At 45.1% G+C, this 19162-nt stretch overlaps 1 protein-coding gene across 7 annotated transcripts in view; it reads left to right on the forward strand.

Moving 5' to 3' along the window:
- Positions 1-19162, forward strand: part of abcc8 (ATP-binding cassette, sub-family C (CFTR/MRP), member 8) — a 349595-nt gene that overhangs the window by 92307 nt on the left and 238126 nt on the right. For all 7 annotated transcript variants that reach the window (XM_070899879.1, XM_070899873.1, XM_070899876.1 and 4 more), the window contains exons 7-8: positions 3984-4172; positions 17056-17220. In XM_070899879.1, the coding sequence (XP_070755980.1) occupies positions 3984-4172; positions 17056-17220 (354 nt within the window). The remainder of the gene's footprint in view (positions 1-3983; positions 4173-17055; positions 17221-19162) is intronic.

Genomic DNA, 19162 nt, shown 5'->3' on the forward strand with positions numbered 1-19162 from the left:
GGTTCCTGAAAACCTCAGTATTCTGAAAAGGTGCCTGCATCACGATGTGCGTACAGTCTAGTGTTCCTGCACCTTGGGGAAGTTTGCAATTCTGGAGAATCCTAGAACCCTCTCACTCTGTGCCTCCCTGGTCATAGGGAAGCTGATCAAGTCCCTTCTGTGTGCATACAGGGCTTCAGTGACCTGTCTAATGCAGTGATGCGTGGCATGCTGAGAAAGTCCGCAAATGTTACCAGCTGTGGCCTGATAAGAACCCGAGGCGTAGAACGACAGTGCCGTGGTGACTTTGACCTCAATGGACAGTTCTGATGGTGCTGGCAGGCTGTAGATCTGCCCTTATCAGCTGGCATACCTCAGTGATAACCTCTTTGTGGAAGCACAGTCTCTGAAGGCAGGTGGTGTCGGGCAAGTCGAGGTAAGAATGCTTCTCCCTGTACTTGCTGGGGGTGTAACGTCTGGTCACATAATGCCGTGCAGTGTTCAGCGTTCCTTCAGCGATGTCGAGTCTGCTGCATGTATTTGGTCTCCAAGAGAGGCTGAGAAAGGACAGGCCCCATTGCAGTAGCTCTCTGTTTTCCACCGATTGCTCACAAACAAGGAATGTCCCGACAAACCACACCTCTTCAATTCCAATCAGTCACAGTGTGGTCAAGATGTTTTTAGAGATGTTCACATCAACTCCAACGACCTGCAGAGTACATCCGAACTCCACCGAGGCTGAAACACAGCAGCCTTTTAAAGAATGCGACATGTGATCTACAACATGGCGTCCATAACGCTGTGATTCGTCCCGGTTAGTTCCACTTTTTGTGCGGGGTTCTTTGGGCGAGTGATATTGTGGCCGATATGCTTGCGAGGTGGTGAAATTGATGATGGCCGCTAGTTTGGGTAAATTTGCTCTTTACGACAAAAAAACAATTGCTGAGCGTTAATATTGAATCTCGGCGTTAATTCTGTGCGGAAAGTAACACTGGCCGATATTATGGGCGTTGAAATCGCCCATTCTGCTGATTCCGCCCAAAAAAGTGGGCGGGCGTAATATTTTTTCTCGCCTTTAAGCACATGGCGAAAGTAACGTTCAGCGCTAGGTTTCCAAAAAATGCCAAAATGGGCGATATATGGGCGTTATACATCACTTCAGTGGTAAAATGGGCATTAAGTGGGCGTTAAGCATGCAAAAAAAGTGGAGATTCTAGCCCCTCGAATGCAAAGATAAACCCTGGCTTTTTTTACACTACCAATCGTGTCCTTAAACCCTTCCCCTGCCCTTTCCACCTCACCTCAAACAACAAATGCGAATGCCTCATGCAATACTTTGTCACCAAGATTGAGGACATCCATTCAACTGCCTCTGCTGCATCCTCTCTTCCCTTTGCCCACCAAGCCAAGGTTCCTGCCTGCTCTAGCCATGAACTCACAGATTTCTCGAGTTACTCTCCTACCTTCCCTCATGTCCCCGAGCACATCTTGTCCAAAAGAACCACCTCCTACTCTTGACAATATTCCCAATAAACTGTTGATCACCCAACTTGCTTTCCCAGCCCCCGTGTCAGCTGGTAATGTGAACTTTTTTCTCTCCTTAGGTACTTTCCCCCTCTCTTTCAAATCAGTTGTCATTGGCCTCACCTCCTCAAAATCCCACCCTTGATCCTTCTGTCTTTGCAAACTACTGCCGCTTTTCAACTTTCCACTCCTCTTTAAATTCCTTGAACGTGTTGTCACCTCCCGAGCGCGTGCCCATTTTTCCTGCAACTCCATGTTTGAACCTTTCCGTTCAGGTTTGTACCCCTGCCACAGCACAGAAATGGCTCTAATCAAAGTCACAAATTGCATCCTTCAACCTGTCTGCAGCCATTGACATGATTGACAACAGCAACCTCCTCCACATCATTTGCAAATCACCAGACATAATATCTACCACGAGCCAGTGCAATCAGGCAGTGTTTTGGAAAGTAATTTTTAAAATTGCTTTAAAAAACATTCCTTGATATATTTAAGAGTGGTACCTTGGTGCAGTTTTATTGATACAGCTGATAATGGGTTTTTCACAAAAAATAAGCATTTTAATCAGTGTGTCTAGTCCAGCACCTGTGAGTAACCCAAATTTAAATAACTGAAAATGACTTTAAAATATTATACAGGACCATTTGCTAGTTATATTGGTGTACAGTAGTCATTTTCTTAGTAAATCTTTTTAAAGAGCTTTTAAAAGTGCCTATTATGTATGGGCTTTGCACCTAGAAAACACAGCTTAATGTTTAGATCCTCCTCAGAGGCCAGTGCACAGGTGCAATTAGCGGAAGCTCGCAATGGTGATTAATTCAATCTGAGTTTTGTGGGTGGGGCTAGCTTCGAATGCATTGTGTTCTGAAGTAGCGCGAAAGATCGTGGAAACTCGATTTGCGCTGAAAGTAATTTGTGCTTAAAATTCCGTGATCTTTTCCACTGCTCTGGCCGATTTTGTGCTAATTGCGCTGAAAAAAACCCAGCACAACTCCTCTATTGAATTCTCTAAGCTCCCCCTCCTCGTCCTCTACTGTGAAAACATGTATAAAGTATTCATTTAATAAATCTACCATGTCCTTATTGTTCATAGAATCTCACCTGCATTTGTGTTTAATGAGCCAAAATTCCCCTTTATCACTCTCTTTTTCTTAACATATTCATGATAACTTTTGTTAGCTAGGAATTTGTTGCCTTTACTACAGAAGTTATTCTGCTCCCCAGTCTGTGTAAAAATTAAAATCTCCCATTATGATAACATTGTTTTTGCTACGCGCTTCCCCGATCTCTGTACTTGTGTATCTCCCCACTGCATCACTATTCATCATTATAGGCAGTCCCTCGGAATCGAGGAAGACTTGCTTCCACTCCTGAAGTGAGTTCTTTGGTGGCTGAACAGTCCAATACGAGAGCCACAGACTCTGTCACAGGTGGGACAGATAGTCATTGAGGGTAAGGGAGGGTGGGACTGGTTTGCTGTGCGCTCTTTCCGCTGCCTGCTCTTGATTTCTGCATGCTCTCGACGTTGAGACTCGAGGTGCTCAGCGCCCTCCCGGATGCACTTCCTCCACTTAGGGCGGTCTTGGACCAGGGACTCCCAGATGTCAGTGGGGATGTCGCACTTTATCAGAGAGGCTTTGAGGGTGCCCTTGTAGCATCTCCGCTGCCCACCTTTGGCCCATTTGCCGTGAAGGAGTTTCGAGTAGAGCGCTTGCTTTGGTAGTCTTGTGTCTGGCATGCGGACTGTGTGGCCTGCCCAGCGGAGCTGATCGAGTGTGGTCAGTGCTTCAATGCTGGGGATGTTGTCCTGAATGAGGACGCTAATGTCGGTGCGTCTGTCCTCCCAGGGGTTTGCAGGATCTTGCGGAGACATCATTGGTGGTATTTCTCCAGCGACTTGAAGTGTCTGCTGTACATGGTCCATTTCTCTGAGCCATACAGGAGGGCAGGTATTACTACAGCCCGGTAGACCATGAGCTTGGTGGCAGTTTTCAGGGCCTGGTCTTCAATCATTCTTTTCCGCATCACTATTATCAGAAGGTCTGTATACAATTCCCAACAGATTCTTGCATCCTTTACTATTCATTAATTCTACTCAAATAGTGTTTCCACTGTCTGATCATCCTTGCTGAAATCCCTCCTTTCTACCAATTTAATTATGTCTTTTATCAATATTGCAAAATGAGGTTTCACTGGATACATTGATTTGTTGCAATTCTATTCTTATATAACACTCTTATACTGTTATAGTATCTGTAGTACTAATTTTGTTTACGTGAATTTTTTTTAAGAGAAAATGTTATATTTCAAATAAAAAGAAAGATTAAATAGGAATTGAAATTGGCAAGCAAGGTACTTCTGGTTATTGTTCCTCATGACTGTTTAGTCGAGTGGTATGACCATAATTCTGGTAGCAGGTTGTGCAGCTGTGTTTGTGTAAAACACGCTTCAAAATATGTTTGTTTTTCTTTCTGTTGCAGAAAAAGAGCACTGCAAGTCCTCAGGACTCAAAGCTGATCTGGCATGTGTTGCGGCAGGCATTTGGTCGTCCCATTGTTCTCAGCAGTATCTTTCGCATTGTGGCAGACTTGCTGGGGTTCGCGGGGCCACTCTGCATCTCTGGGATTGTACACCACCTGAGCGATGAACACAAAACCTTCCGTCCACAGGTACAGCAATTTTATTGCTATTGCAAAACACAGTTAGAATATAAGAACATAAGAAATAGGAGCAGGAGTAGGCCATACGGCCCCTCGAGCATGCTCTGCCATTCATTAAGATCATGGCTGATCTGATCATGGACGCAGCTCCACTTCCCCGCCCGCCCCCCATAACACCTTATCCCCTTATCGTTTAAGATAGCTTCTAGCACAAGTCTAGTTTAATGGAAAATCTGTTTCATAAAGCTCGTGTGGTGAATTCTATTCATTTATGAATAATACTCAGCAAATAGGCATGTGATACTAAATGGGTTGGAATTTGCGGTGGGTAATAATGCCTTTGAAACATAGAAAACATAGAAATTAGGTGCAGGGGCAGGCCATTCGGCCCTTCGAGCCTGCACCACCATGCAATATGATCATGGCTGATCATGCAACTTCAGTACCCCATTCCTGCTTTCTCTCCATACCCCTTGATCCCTTTAGCCATAAGGGTCACGTCTAACTTCAGGATGTAGCACATGCGCATTTAAACGCGGAAATCCTGAAGTTGCGGTCAGTCATTCACTGCTCCGACACTGGCTGCACTTTCCCCCACTCCCTTCCCCCTGGAGCCGGCTATCAGTGAAATCAGTGAAACTGACAAAAACTTGGGCTTTTCTGTGGTAATATCGCCGTTAAATACTCCATTAAATGTTAGGCCTTGTTGGATTAGGTTTAACTGGGGTTTTGACAGCGTATTGACTGCTAAACAAACATTATAGCCCTGAAAAATGACTTTTCATTTTGTGAAGTGTCAAATTTCTCCATTGTGATCGAAATTGCAATTTTAAAGATATTTGAAAATATATATTTTTTTCAAAGTTTGTTCATAATATTTCAGGTTCTCTTTTATCCCCATTTAAGAGCCCCAATCAATATTGGGCTCAATTTTACTCAGTTCTGCGCAGTTCTTTTGGCTAGGATTAACATATCCAAGTTTCCCCAAAGTTTCTGTGCCAGTGTAACTCAGTTAGTTACGACCTTTTTAGGTTAGTATTTTTTTGAGTCACGGTGGGAGGGGTGTAACCTGATGTCTGCGCAAGTTTTTCACATTTAAGCAAGTTTGGCCAACTTACATTTTTCCTAGGATGGCGTATGTGACCACTCCCAAAAAACTTTTCTTATTAAGAAAAACCAGCACACAATAAAGAATCAGCACAGAAAGACGCCATTGTTTTTATGCAAAGTTTTGGAGGGAGTCAAGAAGACAAAGAATATGCATCATGAAGCTTAATTTTTTCAAACTCAAAACGGAGAAATTGGAAGTCTAATGCAATTCTTTAATTTTGGATTTTTTTCGAAGTGCCATGCTACCACTGAACGTCTCCTCACCGGGCTTGAGGGTCGGAGTGTCGGCCGTCAGAATCGCTCCCTCGCCCGGACACAGAGGCTCGGGGCTCAGCTTCAAAAGAAGCCCAGGGTGGGTGGGTAGAAGCCGAACTGAAGGCATGAGAAGCCTTACACTATACAGCAGCTTCAAAAGAAGCCCGGGTTGGGGTGTTTGCCGAGCCCCTGTGTCCGGGCGAAGGAGCCTCGAGCCCGGTGAGGAGACGTTCAGTCAGTGGTGGGCTGGTACTTTGCAAAAAATCCAAAATTAAAGAATTGCTTTAAACTCCGTTGCCCCAAATGTCTTCATTGAATGCCTAGCTTCCCGTTCTAAGCAAGCCTATTGCACATGAGCAGACCAGGGTGTGGTCCATACTTGGGCATCGGCCTTGGGGAGAGAGAGAGGAGGGAAGCTTTAACTCCCTGGCCTGGTGTTTTGAGCTTCTTGCAAAGGTTCAATTTAATTATGGGCGCAATATTGACAATGCCATACCTCGTGCAAGTCTTCTGCAAGATGGTGCTGTGGAGGAGACGATTGATTCGACGTCGTCACATGAGGAACCTCAGAGCACGTAGGATGATGGGCAGGAGGCCTTACCCACATCGGATATGTCGAGACAGGCGTTCATACCTGCACCTGAGTGATGCAGACTGTGTGAGAAGGCTGCGTTTCCACAAAGAAGTTGTAACCGAGATCTGTGAGTTAGTAAAAATAGACCTGCACCCTAGAAGTGTCAGGAGGACTGCTTTGTCAGTTGAAGTAAAGGTTACCACTGTACTTTCATTTTATGCATCTGGATCATTCCAGGCCACAACTGGGGATGTGTGCGCCATTTCTCAACATGCAACACATATCTGTATTCGGCAGGTGATTGCTGCACTATATGCCCGGAGGAATGACTAAATAAAGTTCTCCATGACTGCCCAGGTAATGCATGACAGGGCTGTAGGCTTCTCCAGGATTGCTGGCTTCCCAAAGGTATAGGGCTGAATTGATTGTACCCACATCTCCTTGCGAGCAGTTTTGGAGGATTCCGAGATATACAAGAACAGAAAAAGCTTCCACTCCGTGAATGTGCAGCTCGTGTATGATGACATGCGTTGCATCATGTCAGTCGGTGCAAGATACCCTGGGAGTACCCATGATGCATTCATCCTATGCGAGAGCGCTATATCTGCCATGTTTCAGCAGCAACCAGAAGGACAGAGCTGGCTACTGGGAGACAAAGGGTACGGCCTCGCCACCTGGCTCATGATGACCCTACGCTTAACCCGGACGGAAGCTGACTGGGAATACAACATGTCGCACATTGCGACGTGCAGCATCATTGAGAGGGCATTGGCATCTGGAAGCAGCGTTTCCGATGCCTGGACCATTCCGGAGGCTACTTACTATACTCCTCTGAGATTGTTGGTCAGTTCACTGTTGTGTGATGCATGCTGCATAACTTAGCCATCATGAGGTAGCAGCAGCTGGTAGTAGAAGACCCACCTGAGGTGAGAGTGGCTGATGATGAGGAGGAAGATGCAGATGATGATGATGAGGAGGAGGAAGCCATGCAACTACCTGAACCCAGAGTATGACAGTGGAGGAGGACGGGCAACTATTCCACATGGGCCATGTTTACTGTTTGGACCTGTTCCGTAATGTTGTGTTGTGTTAATGGAACAAATAATGGAAATTATTCTTCTTTAGTTCAAAAAGTTGGGTTAATAATGGAACAATTAATGGAAATGATTCAGTTATCATTTAAAATATATTTTATTCAAAACTTTAACACTTGTTTGTTCTTAACTTAACTTTAACACAAATATTCTTGTATCAAACTTTAAAGTTTTCAGTTAAGATCACATACAACCTTTAAGATCACTTACAAACTTTTAAACTTGTAAATTTACATAATTTACAAAAAACCTTTAATTTGAGAACAGTTATAACAGTAACAACAATAATAACAACAACAACAACAACAGCAGCAAAGAAAGGCTACACCCATCTCTCTGCCACCTTATTCTAAGACCACCCGCTGCGCTCGATCTTAGTGACTCCACCCCTGCCTGCAGGCAGTGGCGCAGCATATCTTGGGTTGGTACCGAGCTTATTCTTTCGAGCATCTCGGGTAATGTGCACTTCTTGATGGGGGGGCGTGGGCAGGCGGTAATGTGGAAGGCCCAGCTTGGGCCTCTTCAGAGGTTGGTCTGGGGATTGGAGTGGGAGTGGCAGTTGATTCTTTCAATGGCCGCAGGGTCTGGGCATGTTCCCTTATTGCAGCAGCTAACTCTGACATTCCCGCCCTCATGTGCCCTGACAGTGTCTCAACTACCTGCAACATTCCCTCCCTAATGTTCACCAACAGTGTATCCGCTGCCTGCAACATTCCCTCCCTCGTGTTCACCGACAGTGTTCCCATTTCTCGTGAGAGTGTTGCTACTTCATCCGATAGTCCCGATACTTCATCACCCACTCCACTGATGGTGTCCAGGAATGATCGTGTAAGGTCAATGCTCTCCGCACTCATGGCCATCTACTGAACCACATCTGTTAGATCCTGCACCTCAGGAGAGCGCTATCGAGCTCACCTTCCACTCCTCACCCTGGGTGTGGCTCGCTGCATCCCACTGGGACCCACAACCTTGGCTGGTGGGGCCCTGGGTGTGCCTTACTGCATCCCACTGAGACATGCAACCTCGGACGGTGGGGCCCTGTGTGTGGCTCGCTGAATCCCACAGGGACCCGCAGCCTCGGATGGCAGGGCCCTGGGTGTGCCTCACTGCAACCCACTGGAACCCGCAGCCTCGGACTGTGAGAAACCATGGAATGTCCCAACACTCATACTACTCAGGAAATGGCCTGGCACCTCAATAGGCAACGCCTGCACCTCCTCCAGCATGAGTACAAGAGTGGGGGCTTCAACCATCCTCTCCCCCTCGCCCATCCATCCATCCTCTCCTCCGCCCCTCCGCCTCCCCCTCACCCCCATGTTCTTGGTCTAGAAGGTGTGATTGGAAGATGTTCTTCTCTTCAGGCTCGTCTGCGTCTGAATCTTCTTCTGCATCGGCTTCAGCCTCGTCAGGGTTGGCCTCAAGTTCTGCAAAATGTAACAGAACAGACAAATGGTTAGCAGCAGAGGAGGGGCCAGGGTGGGTGGCATGAGTAGGCTCACACAGCGCAGGCAGCAGGCTGATTTGAAGGACCACGATGAATGATAGCACATTGCATCAACCGAAGCGTAGCTGATGGAGACATCCCCATGAACCGAAGCATGGCTAGCCCGCACAGTACTTAACATTTAGCAAAGCCAGACTGTGGAATTTGCAGGACTTACCCTCTCCCTCGAGTGTGGGCCCAGCTTGTGCAGTGGTGGTTGCTGTTCTCCAGGCAGGACCCATCAAAGAAGCAACCCTCTCTTCCAAGGGTGTCAGTGGCTGCAGATTTGCCGGGCCTCCTCCTGTTCGAGTTACTTCCCTTTTGTTGTGTGCCACCTTCCTCTGCAAAGATGAAAATATAACTTTTTAGAGAGAATGTCTTTCTGTTGGGTGGGACATATACAGCTGGTCACATTTACAATTGCAATTCCAGTGAATAAATGAAAATATTACTTGCACTAACTATTTCTTTTTGCACTGGCCTCCAGACCTCGAGGTGGTGACCATTGCACAGTAATCTTCTGCAAGTTGGTTCCAGCGTTTCATTTCTTTTGCTGAATCTTTTATGTGACCTCTGCTGGTGTCCAGCTCATGCCACCTGGCCTCAATCACAGTAACTAGTACTTCCTCTTCATCCTGTGAGAAATTCTTGGTCTTTGAGCCGTGTTGCATATTGTATTGCAGTTCCGATTTTTTCACTGAGAATTAAAGTTCTCACACACAACTGGCTCTTTAAAAATGTTCGAATGCAGACCGGGAGGTGTACTGGGCATGTGAGTCCATAGCAATCATATCAAAAACTTATTTTTTTTTCGTGCATGCGCAGAAGCGGGAGCTATCATTTTTTCGGCACAGACATTAGGCTCCACCCACTGAAGCTAAGGACAGGCAGCACGGCGGCAATTAAAAAAATTAAATCGGGGAAAATTGCTAGTTAGTTTTTTGGAGTAGTCGCGGCCAAAAACAAACGGGTGTAACTCTTGCAATACGCCAAAAAACGGCATTGGGAAAAATTGAGCCTTTTGTTTTGCTCTTTGTAACATTTTTTAAAAGTCAGGATAAAAGCAGGTTCTCATTTCCTGGTACCCTTTCTGTCAGAATTCTGCAATGTGATTGGCTGCTTCGACAGCTTGTTGATTCCACAGCAGATCGCGAGTTCCATACGTTCTGATGGTTCTCCATATATTTGAAAGTTATTTAATTTTTTGGAAACCATTTAATTTCTTCAGAGCAGTTCAACCCAGTAACATAGATTTTCATCGGCTGCATTCTAAAATAACATGTTTGAAACATTATGAATCAATCAGTCTTCAAGAGAGATGATTAACTCTGAAATCACTTATACCAATATAAGCACATAATGAGGCAATTCAACTAGAAAGTTGCACATCAACCCCAATGTGAATGAGACAGTGTGACTCAAAGACCACAGAAGGGTTGAAAGCAAGCGCTGTTGAAGTACTTTAAAGTAGCTCAGAAGTGAAAATAAGTCCATGCAGGTAGAAAATAATGCCAGCATCATTTTGTTCAGGCATGCTATTTATTACTGGTACCAAGGAATGTGTTACTGTGCTCCACAAAGAGCACCTAAACATCAGTAATGATCATGCTGCCTAAATAAGGTCACAGTTATGTGAAATAAAAACAGAATTCTCAGAGCAAATATAAGCTGAAAGTATAAATCACAACCTGTCAAACATTTCCCAACACAATGCACACAGTGAATTACAGACTACATTAAATACAACATCATTCTGTTCAGAACAGCAGTTGGTCTAAAACAAAGATAATTGGGGTTCAGCAATCATCTAGATGGGATGTTGGTTTTCAAATGTATTATCCACCTCTTACAGCTAAGTGAAGACTATTTGTACTGGTTATTCTGTGTCTGCTAATTTCTCCATCATTCATTTCTTTAAACGATATCTGTATATTCCTTCAGGGAACGAAACCTGCCCTCCTTACCCAGTCTGGCCTATATGTAACTTCAGACCCACAGCAATGTGGTTGACTCTTAACTGCCCTCTGAAATAGCCCAGCAAGGCACTGTGGAATACCTTCACCACAAGCACAGCAATGGTTCAAGAAGGCGGCTCACCACCACCTTCTCAAGGGCAATTAGGAATGGGTAATAAATGACGGCCTCGCCAGCGAAGCCCACATCCCATGAACGAATAAATAAATTCTTTGTTTACTGTTATGTATTTAACCCTTTGTAACCTGCATCACACCTGACCACCAGAGGGCCCACCTGTTGGAGTCCCAAGGGTTCCCAGCATCCCTTGGGAGCATAGTATATTAGCAGGCCACCCACGAGGTACCTGCACTCTGGAATCTTATTAAAGGAGCTAAGGTCACACTTGCTCATTACACACAGTACTCAGTCTTACCATTTATTATGAGTGTAACAATTGCCGACGAGGTAACGAACAACTGCGCGAAAATGCAAAGAACATTCGGCATCCTGGAGAAGTTCTCAGAAGGGGACAATTGGGAGGCCTTCGTGGAGAAACTCGACCAATACTTTGTGGCCAACGAGCTAGAAGGGGACGAGAACGCCACCAAACAAAGTGCGATCCTCCTAACTGTCTGTGGGGCAACAACCTATGGCCTCATGAAGAGTCTCCCGGCCCCGGCAAAACCAACAGAGAAATCCTACGAAGAATTGTGTACGCTGGTCCGAGACCACCTAAATCCTAAGGAAAGTGTTTTGATGGCGAGATATCGGTTCTACACGTGTCAACGATCGGAAGGCCAGAAATGGCACAGCCAGCGGATTTGCTCATGGTCATGGAGGCATTTGAGAATGAGAAGTCCTCCATCACGGCCCGCCAGATCAGGACCTGGACCAGCCAGGATTCTTTACTGTCCTTAGTAAAAAAACTGTGTTCTCCATGGGAGCTGGTCCAGTGTCCCAGTGGAGATGCAAGAAGCGATTAAGCCTTTCCACAGACGCAAAGACGAGTTGTCCCTGCAGGCGGACTGTTTTTGTGGGGCAATCGCATAGTCTTGCCCAAGAAAGGCAGAGACACATTTATTTTTGAACTGTACAACACCCACCCAGGCATCGTAATGATGAAAGCCAAAGCCAGATCCCACGTGTGGTGGCCTGACATTGACTCAGATTTAGAGTCATGCGTGCGCCAGTGCAACACTTGCTCTCAGTTGAGCAATGCACCCAGAGAGGCACCGCTAAGTTTGTGGTCATGGCCCTCCAAACCATGTCGAGGATCCATGTAGATTATGCGGGCCCATTCCTAGGCAAAATGTTTTTGGTTGTTGTGGACACTTACTCAAAATGGATTGAATGTGAAATAATGTCTGTAAACACATCCACGGCCACCGTTGAAAGCCTACAAGCCATGTTTGCCACGCATGGCTTGCCTGATGTCCTAGTTAGCGACAATGGGATGTGCTTCACCAGTGCTAAATTCAAGGAATTCATGACATGCAACGGGATCAAACATGTCACATCTGCCCCATTCAAGCCCGCATCCAATGGCCAGGCAGAATGGGCAGTTCAGACCATCAAACAAAGCTTGAAACGAATGTCGGAAGGCTCCCTGCAGACCCGGTTGTTCTGAGTACTGCTCAGCTACCGCGCCAGACCCCACTCACTCACCAGGATTCCCCCAGCTGAGCTGCTCGTGAAAAGAGTGCTTAAACAAGGCTCTCTCTTGTCCACCCTGATCTACATGATCACATGGAGGGCAAACGGCATCAACAAAGTGTGTACCATGACCGTGCAAATTTGTCACGCGATATTGAGATCAATGATCCTGTGTTTGTGCTCAATTATGGACATGGCCCCAAATGGCTCGCTGGCATGGTCACAGCCAAAGAAGGGAGTAGGGTGTTTCAGGTCAAACTGACCAATGGACAAATGCACAGAAAACATTTGGACCAAATCAAATTGCGGTTTACCAACAGCTACAAACAACCTGAAGAGGACACCACCAACTTTGACCCTCCAACACACACACACAAGTGGCTACTGACATCATGGTTGACCAGGAAACTGAACTCATCACCCCCAGCAGCCCGGCAAGACCGGCTGCCCAACAGCCCAGTGAAGAACTGACCAACCCAACCACATGAACATTTGTACCGAGACGATCGACAAGGGAGCGCAAAGCCCCAGATCGTCTTACATTGTAAATAAGTGTACGGGAAGTGATGTTATGGATTTAACCCTTTGTAACCTGCATCACACCTGACCATCAGAGGGCCCACCTTTTGGAGTCCCAAGGGATCCCAGCATCCCTTGGGAGCACAGGCAACCCACGAGGTACCTGCACTCTGGAATCTTAATAAAGGAGCTAAGGTCACACTTGCTCATTACACACAGTACTCAGTTTTACCATTTATTATGAGTGTAACATTTAATCCAATTATTTCAGTGACTGGGACTGTAATACGCCTTATTAAAAAAACACTTAACATTTAATTTAGCTTAGCATTTAACTTAAGTTAGTTTAATTGTTCCTGCAATAGCTCAAGTCGTGCTCAATTCGAACATTACGGAACAAAATTGCTATTAAGATACAAATGCTTAACAATAATTCAACACAAGCGGTGTAATATACCCTTCCAGTGTATTCAATTATTTTGTCTGTTATTTCAGTGAAGGCATTACTCAATGGGTTAGCACCTCCATTAAAATACTGAACAGAGGTCTTTAATATGGACACATTAAATGTTTATCCAGTAATAATAAAAAGTCAGATTTCAAGGCACAAGGTAAGTTCAATGTTCAGCTCAGCATGGTACCAGTCTGGTCTGAACTTGATCAAGCCCGAGAGGTTTCACATTTAATCCATCTGCGCACTAACGATTCTGAGGACAGATGCCTCAGTTGTGCCTGACAATATTTGGGAAAGCTCCTTAATGATAATAGAATGAAGCAGAGCTTTTTATTCTGAATGTTAAGCTTTATGGAGCTAAACTTTTGCAATCTTTTCACTCGATTACCACCCGATTTAGCACCCAATTTAAGGTTTCTAATGCATTACCGCCCGATTTAAGCTTGAGATCCAAACTTGTATCCATATACCATCCGATTACCGCCGGCGGTAGTTTCTGGGTCCAATGAACGGCAGCGGTAAATCCAGCCGTCTGCCCAGTAGATACAATAGATTTTCGCTCATAAATGTTGTGCACCGCCCGTTTACCGCCCGCAAGACCGCCCAGCGCTATTTTCGGCTTTTTTAAAAAGTACCGCCCAAAATACCATTGCCAATTAATAGCGCCATAAAAAGCATATACTTAAGTGCTCCTGACCCAGCGATACGGACACCAGTTGAGGGAGGCAATCATTCCATTGGGCTCATTTAGTACTCGACCTGGGAGTATTTGATCCTGACACACCCAACGGTGATATCTGTCACTTTGATAATCACATAAATTTACTAATATTTATGAATGAAAGATGGGGTTCTGAGCCACTGCTGCTTTGGCTTTTTCAGATTTATGATTGTAAACAATATTGAAGCATCATTTATTGAGTATCATTTTGTTTTACAGATTTCCTGCTGGCTTACAATCTTTAAATCTGGTTAACTTAAACTATTCTTGTAGAGCAGTAATAAAGTTTTCCGTAATTAATTTCGGAGTTGTATTTTCAGTCTGCAGTCTAGAACAAGTCACCTAATAAATGTTAAATTCTGTGGGCTCTGCTTTACTTTCAATTACCACCAAATTCTGATGGGATTGGACAGGCTAGATGCAGGAAGAATGTTCCCGATGTTGGGGAAGTCCAGAACCAGGGGTCACAGTCTAAGGATAAGGGGTAAGCCATTTAGGACTGAGATGAGGAGAAACTTCTTCACTCAGAGAATTGTGAACCTGTGGAATTCTCTACCACAGAAAGTTGTTGAGGCCAATTCGTTAGATATAGTCAAAAGGGAGTTAGATGTGACCCTTATGGCTAAAGGGATCAAGGGGTATGGGGAGAAAGCAGGAAAGGGTTACTGAAGTGCACGATCAGCCATGATCATATTGAATGGTGGTGCAGGCTTGAAGGACCGAATGGCCTACTCCTGCACCTATTTTCTATGTTTCTATGTTTCAGTGAACTCCATTTGGCACTCTTGGTTATCCTTGGCATGCTCTGATAGATGAATTTGCCACCTAAGCAGCTATGCTCTGATACCAACTTGATCAACTTTTTTCTCACTCTGACCTTGATTTGGTGAGTTGCTGATTTAGTTGAGCGGGTGCAAGGACCACCAACAGCCCCTTCCAACAAACTACTCTCCCCCCAACCCCCCCACCCGTCCCCGCCCCCCCCTCCCCGAAAATCGTGGGATCCATGTTCTGCCCTATTTTCCGGTGCCCAATCCAGGAATTCAGTATGGCCGTTATCAAAATTTGCATACCAAGAACAATTTATATCACTGTAATATTTTGTCCGGTTGGGTGTGGGGTGGGGTGGGTGGGGAGGTTGAAACGTTGCTAACATGCCCTGGCAGTGAAGGCACACACCAGGTACAGAGGAGGTGGTGAATCAAGAGCAGAGCCCTAGCGCCCATTTTATGGTGACTTGTGCTAGCCTTGACTTTCTCAGTGACATACACTGGTGGCACAGGAGGCTTGCACTGCCATGGAGCATTCATTTACAGTTTTGCATCTTGCCCTCTTCACTCCACCAATGAGGCTTTCCCATTAGCCGCCTAGGTCACAGGAACATAAATCTCCTAATTAAAGTAGCAGCCCTAACTTTCTGTGCTGAATTTGATTCGTATTTTACTGCACAAATGCAGCAATTTCTTGAAACTCACGGGGAGGTTGAGGACGAGCTGTTGGTTCTGCGAGACTAATAGTGGAGCAACACAAATTGTCCAACAAATTGTGGAGATGCGCAATTCATGGGGTAACTCTTCCTCACCACAAGTTGCTGGACGATTTAGACATCAATAATTGTGAGCGCCATTAAACTCACTGTTATTTTGGCAGCAAAATCTGGGCCATTGGCCATGGCAGACACTGATGGAAGATTACCTTGAAGGAAATTGATATGCTGAGAAAGAAAGCTTCAGCAGTTAATGATAAAAAAAAATCGCGCGTGCACACAAAAAAACTCGCGCATGCGCAGTAAGGCCGTTTGAGATGAAGCCGGCCTTATACGACGACTGAGACCACCCGCTGCGGCACACTGCCGCCAACCGCTACCGCCGGGAGGGAATCTGGTAAAAGTTACGGCTTTAGATCTCGGCGATAATCGGGCGCTATGGATGACTCCCTATCTTCATACTGCCCGATTACCACCGAGATATGGGCAGTGGCAGCGGGAAGTGGAAAGTCTAGCCCACATATGCACTTTCAAGTTAAAACTCTGCAGATTAATGTCATGGGGATTAATCCTATGACATAGTAGCTGGATAGATTATATTCCCTGTAGTTCTTTTATGTTTTGCATGCATAGCGTGATTTGCAGCTTTCAAGTTGGGTTGAAGAATTTCCTTACGGCTTCTTGTTACTGAATATTAAAAAGTACAAGTGAACGCTAACTTTGCGTTGCAGCTATTTGGTGGTTAACATAGAGTCTGAGAAGGGCCAAATGTGAAGCAGTGGTTAACACATGATCTGACCGGTGCCAAGTGTATGGGTGTGATTAATGCAAGAGGGCATAATCTTAGAACAAGGGGCCGACCATTTAAAACTGAGATGAGGAAAAATTTCTTCTCTCAGAGGGTTGTAAATCTGTGGAATTTGCTGCCTCAGAGAGCTGTGAAAGCTGGGACATTGAATAAATTTAAGACAGAAATAAACAGTTTCTTAAACGATAAGAGAATAAGGGGTTATGGAGAGCGGGCGGGGAAGTAGAGCTGAGTCTATGGTCGGATCAGCCATGATCGTATTAAATGGCGGAGCAGGCTCGAGGGGCCATATGGCCTACTCCTGCTCCTAGTTCTTATGTTCTTATTTCTCATTAAGATTGACCAGATCAAGGATTGACAAAGTGATAAAAAGAAGCACTGATTGGGGCCGGGAGTGAAACATTGTTTAAAGAAGTGTCTGCCTGGGACCAGGATAGAAGCACTGATAAAGAAGGATCTGTCTGGGACCAGGCGTGAAGCATTGATTACAGAAGGTTCTGATCAGGACCAGGAGTGAGGCATTAATTAAAATTGGGTTTGATCTGAGCAAGATTAAAGCAGTGTCTGTCTGGGGCTAGAAGTGAAGCACTGTTTGTAAAAACAAACCATTTTAATTAACTTTGCATCCATATCCTAATTTCTGTCTTGCTGATAATTTTGCTGAGCTAAATCATTCAACAGGTACTGTTTTCTGCTTGCTCTAATGAAATAATATTTTGCAAGTTGCACGGTGCGGTCTTTACTGCTGAATGCTTACACATTCTGTTTGGTCCTTATAGGTCAAGTTGCTGGGTGTTTACTTCATTTCCTCACAGGAGTTCTTGGCCAATGCTTATGTCATCGCAGTCCTTTTGTTTCTTGCCCTTCTTCTGCAAAGGACATTTCTTCAGGCATCTTACTATGTTGCCATAGAAACTGGAATCAACTTACGAGGAGCAATTCAGGTACTTTTTTATGTGTGTTCCATCCTACATCCAACATAAGGGGTATCCACTAGGCTGCTTTCTCATTAGAAAAATTAAGGTATTTTCTTTCCCAGTAAGGACCAATTCTAAGCAAATGTTCTTGCAATAATAATGGAAAAGTACATTAAAATGAGATTTCCAGAGTATGCACTTCAATAGAAAAGATTACTTTCAATATATAAATTATGCTGAATAGATAGTATGCTGAATTATCACATTGTACATTCTCCCTATGACCTGGGTTACATCCAGCTGTGACCAATGGTCTCTCTCTACCATTTGTAAGTGTGAAATAAATGTTGGTAACCCAAACCTCGTATGTGCAGCGTACATTGACAAAATTCTCAAAAAGCAGTCTCAAGTTGATACTAAGTGATACTAAATCCAATGTGCCAGGAATGCAAATCACAACCTTGCACACTCCCAGTCCTGACTTTCTCTTCATTATCCCTAAACTCATATCTTTCTCTAGTTTCTCTCTGATTTCCCCTCTTGATCTCTTCAAACTCATCTCGTCCCTGAGACCCACTTCCTGCTCTCTTGATCATATTCCCACTAAACAGCTGACCACCCAACTTCCTTTTTTGGCTCCCATGTTAGCAACATTGTTAATGGTTCTCTCTCCACGGGTACTGTTCACCTCTCCTTAAATCTGCTGTCATCACCCCTCTCCTCAAAAAACCAACCCTTAATCTCGCTTTGCTATCTCCCCACCTCCAACGTCCCTTTCCTGTCCAAAGTACTTGAACGTGTTGTCATCTCCCAAGTCATTGACCATCTTTCCATGAATTCAATGTTTGAATCTCTTCAATCAGGTTTTTGCCCTGCCACAGTATCGAAATGGCTGTCATCAAAGTCACAAATGACATCCTTTGTGACTGTGATAAAGGTAAACTATCCCTCCTCGTCCTTCTGGACCTGTCTGCAGCCTTTGACGCAGTTGACCATTCCATCCTCCTCCATTGCCTATCCACCATTGTCCAGCTGGGTGGGACTGCACTCGCCTGGTTCCATTCTTATTTATCGAATCGTCGCCAGAGAATCTCCTGCATTGGCTTCTCTTCCAACTCCTGCATTGTAATCTCTGGTGTCCCCCAAGGAACTGTCCTTGGCCCCCTCCTATTTCTCATCTATATGCTGCCCCTTGGAACTATCATCCAAAAACACGGAGTCAGTTTCTACATGTACACTGACGACACCCAACTCTGCTTCTCCACCACTTTTCTCAACCCCTGCTTGGTATCGAAATTGTCAGATTGCTTGTCCAACATCCAGCACTGGATGAGCAGAAATTTCTCCAGTTAAATATTGGGAAGACCAAAACCATTATCTTTGGTCCCCACCACAAACTACGTTCTCTAACCACTGACTCCATCCCTCTCCCTAGCATCAATCTGAGGGTGAACAGACTGTTCGCAACATTGGTGTCACATTTGACCCTGAAATGAGTTTTCAGCCATATATCCATGGAATAACTAAAACCGCCTTTTTTCACCTCAGTAACATTCCCCGTCTCTGCCCCTGCCTTAGCTCTTCTGCTGCTGAAACCCTCATTCATGCCTTTGTTACCTCTAGACTTGACTACTCCAACTCAGTCCTGGCCGGCCTCCCACATTCTACACATAGAAACATAGAAAATAGGTGCAGGAGTAGGCCATTCGGCCCTTCGAGCCTGCACCACCATTCAATATCATGGCTGATCATTCACTTCAGTACCCCTTTCCTGCTTTCTCTCCATACTCCTTGACCCTTTAGCCATAAGGGCCATATCTAACTCCCTCTTGAATATATCCAATGAACTGGCCTCAACAACTCTCTGCGGCAGTGAATTCCACAGGTTAACAACTCTCTGAGTGAAGAAGTTTCTCCTCATCTCAGTCCTAAATGGCCTACCCCTTATCCTAAGACTGTGTCCCCTGGT

This window comes from Pristiophorus japonicus, chromosome 14 (assembly GCF_044704955.1).
Source record: "Pristiophorus japonicus isolate sPriJap1 chromosome 14, sPriJap1.hap1, whole genome shotgun sequence".
Lineage (NCBI taxonomy): Eukaryota > Metazoa > Chordata > Chondrichthyes > Pristiophoridae > Pristiophorus > Pristiophorus japonicus.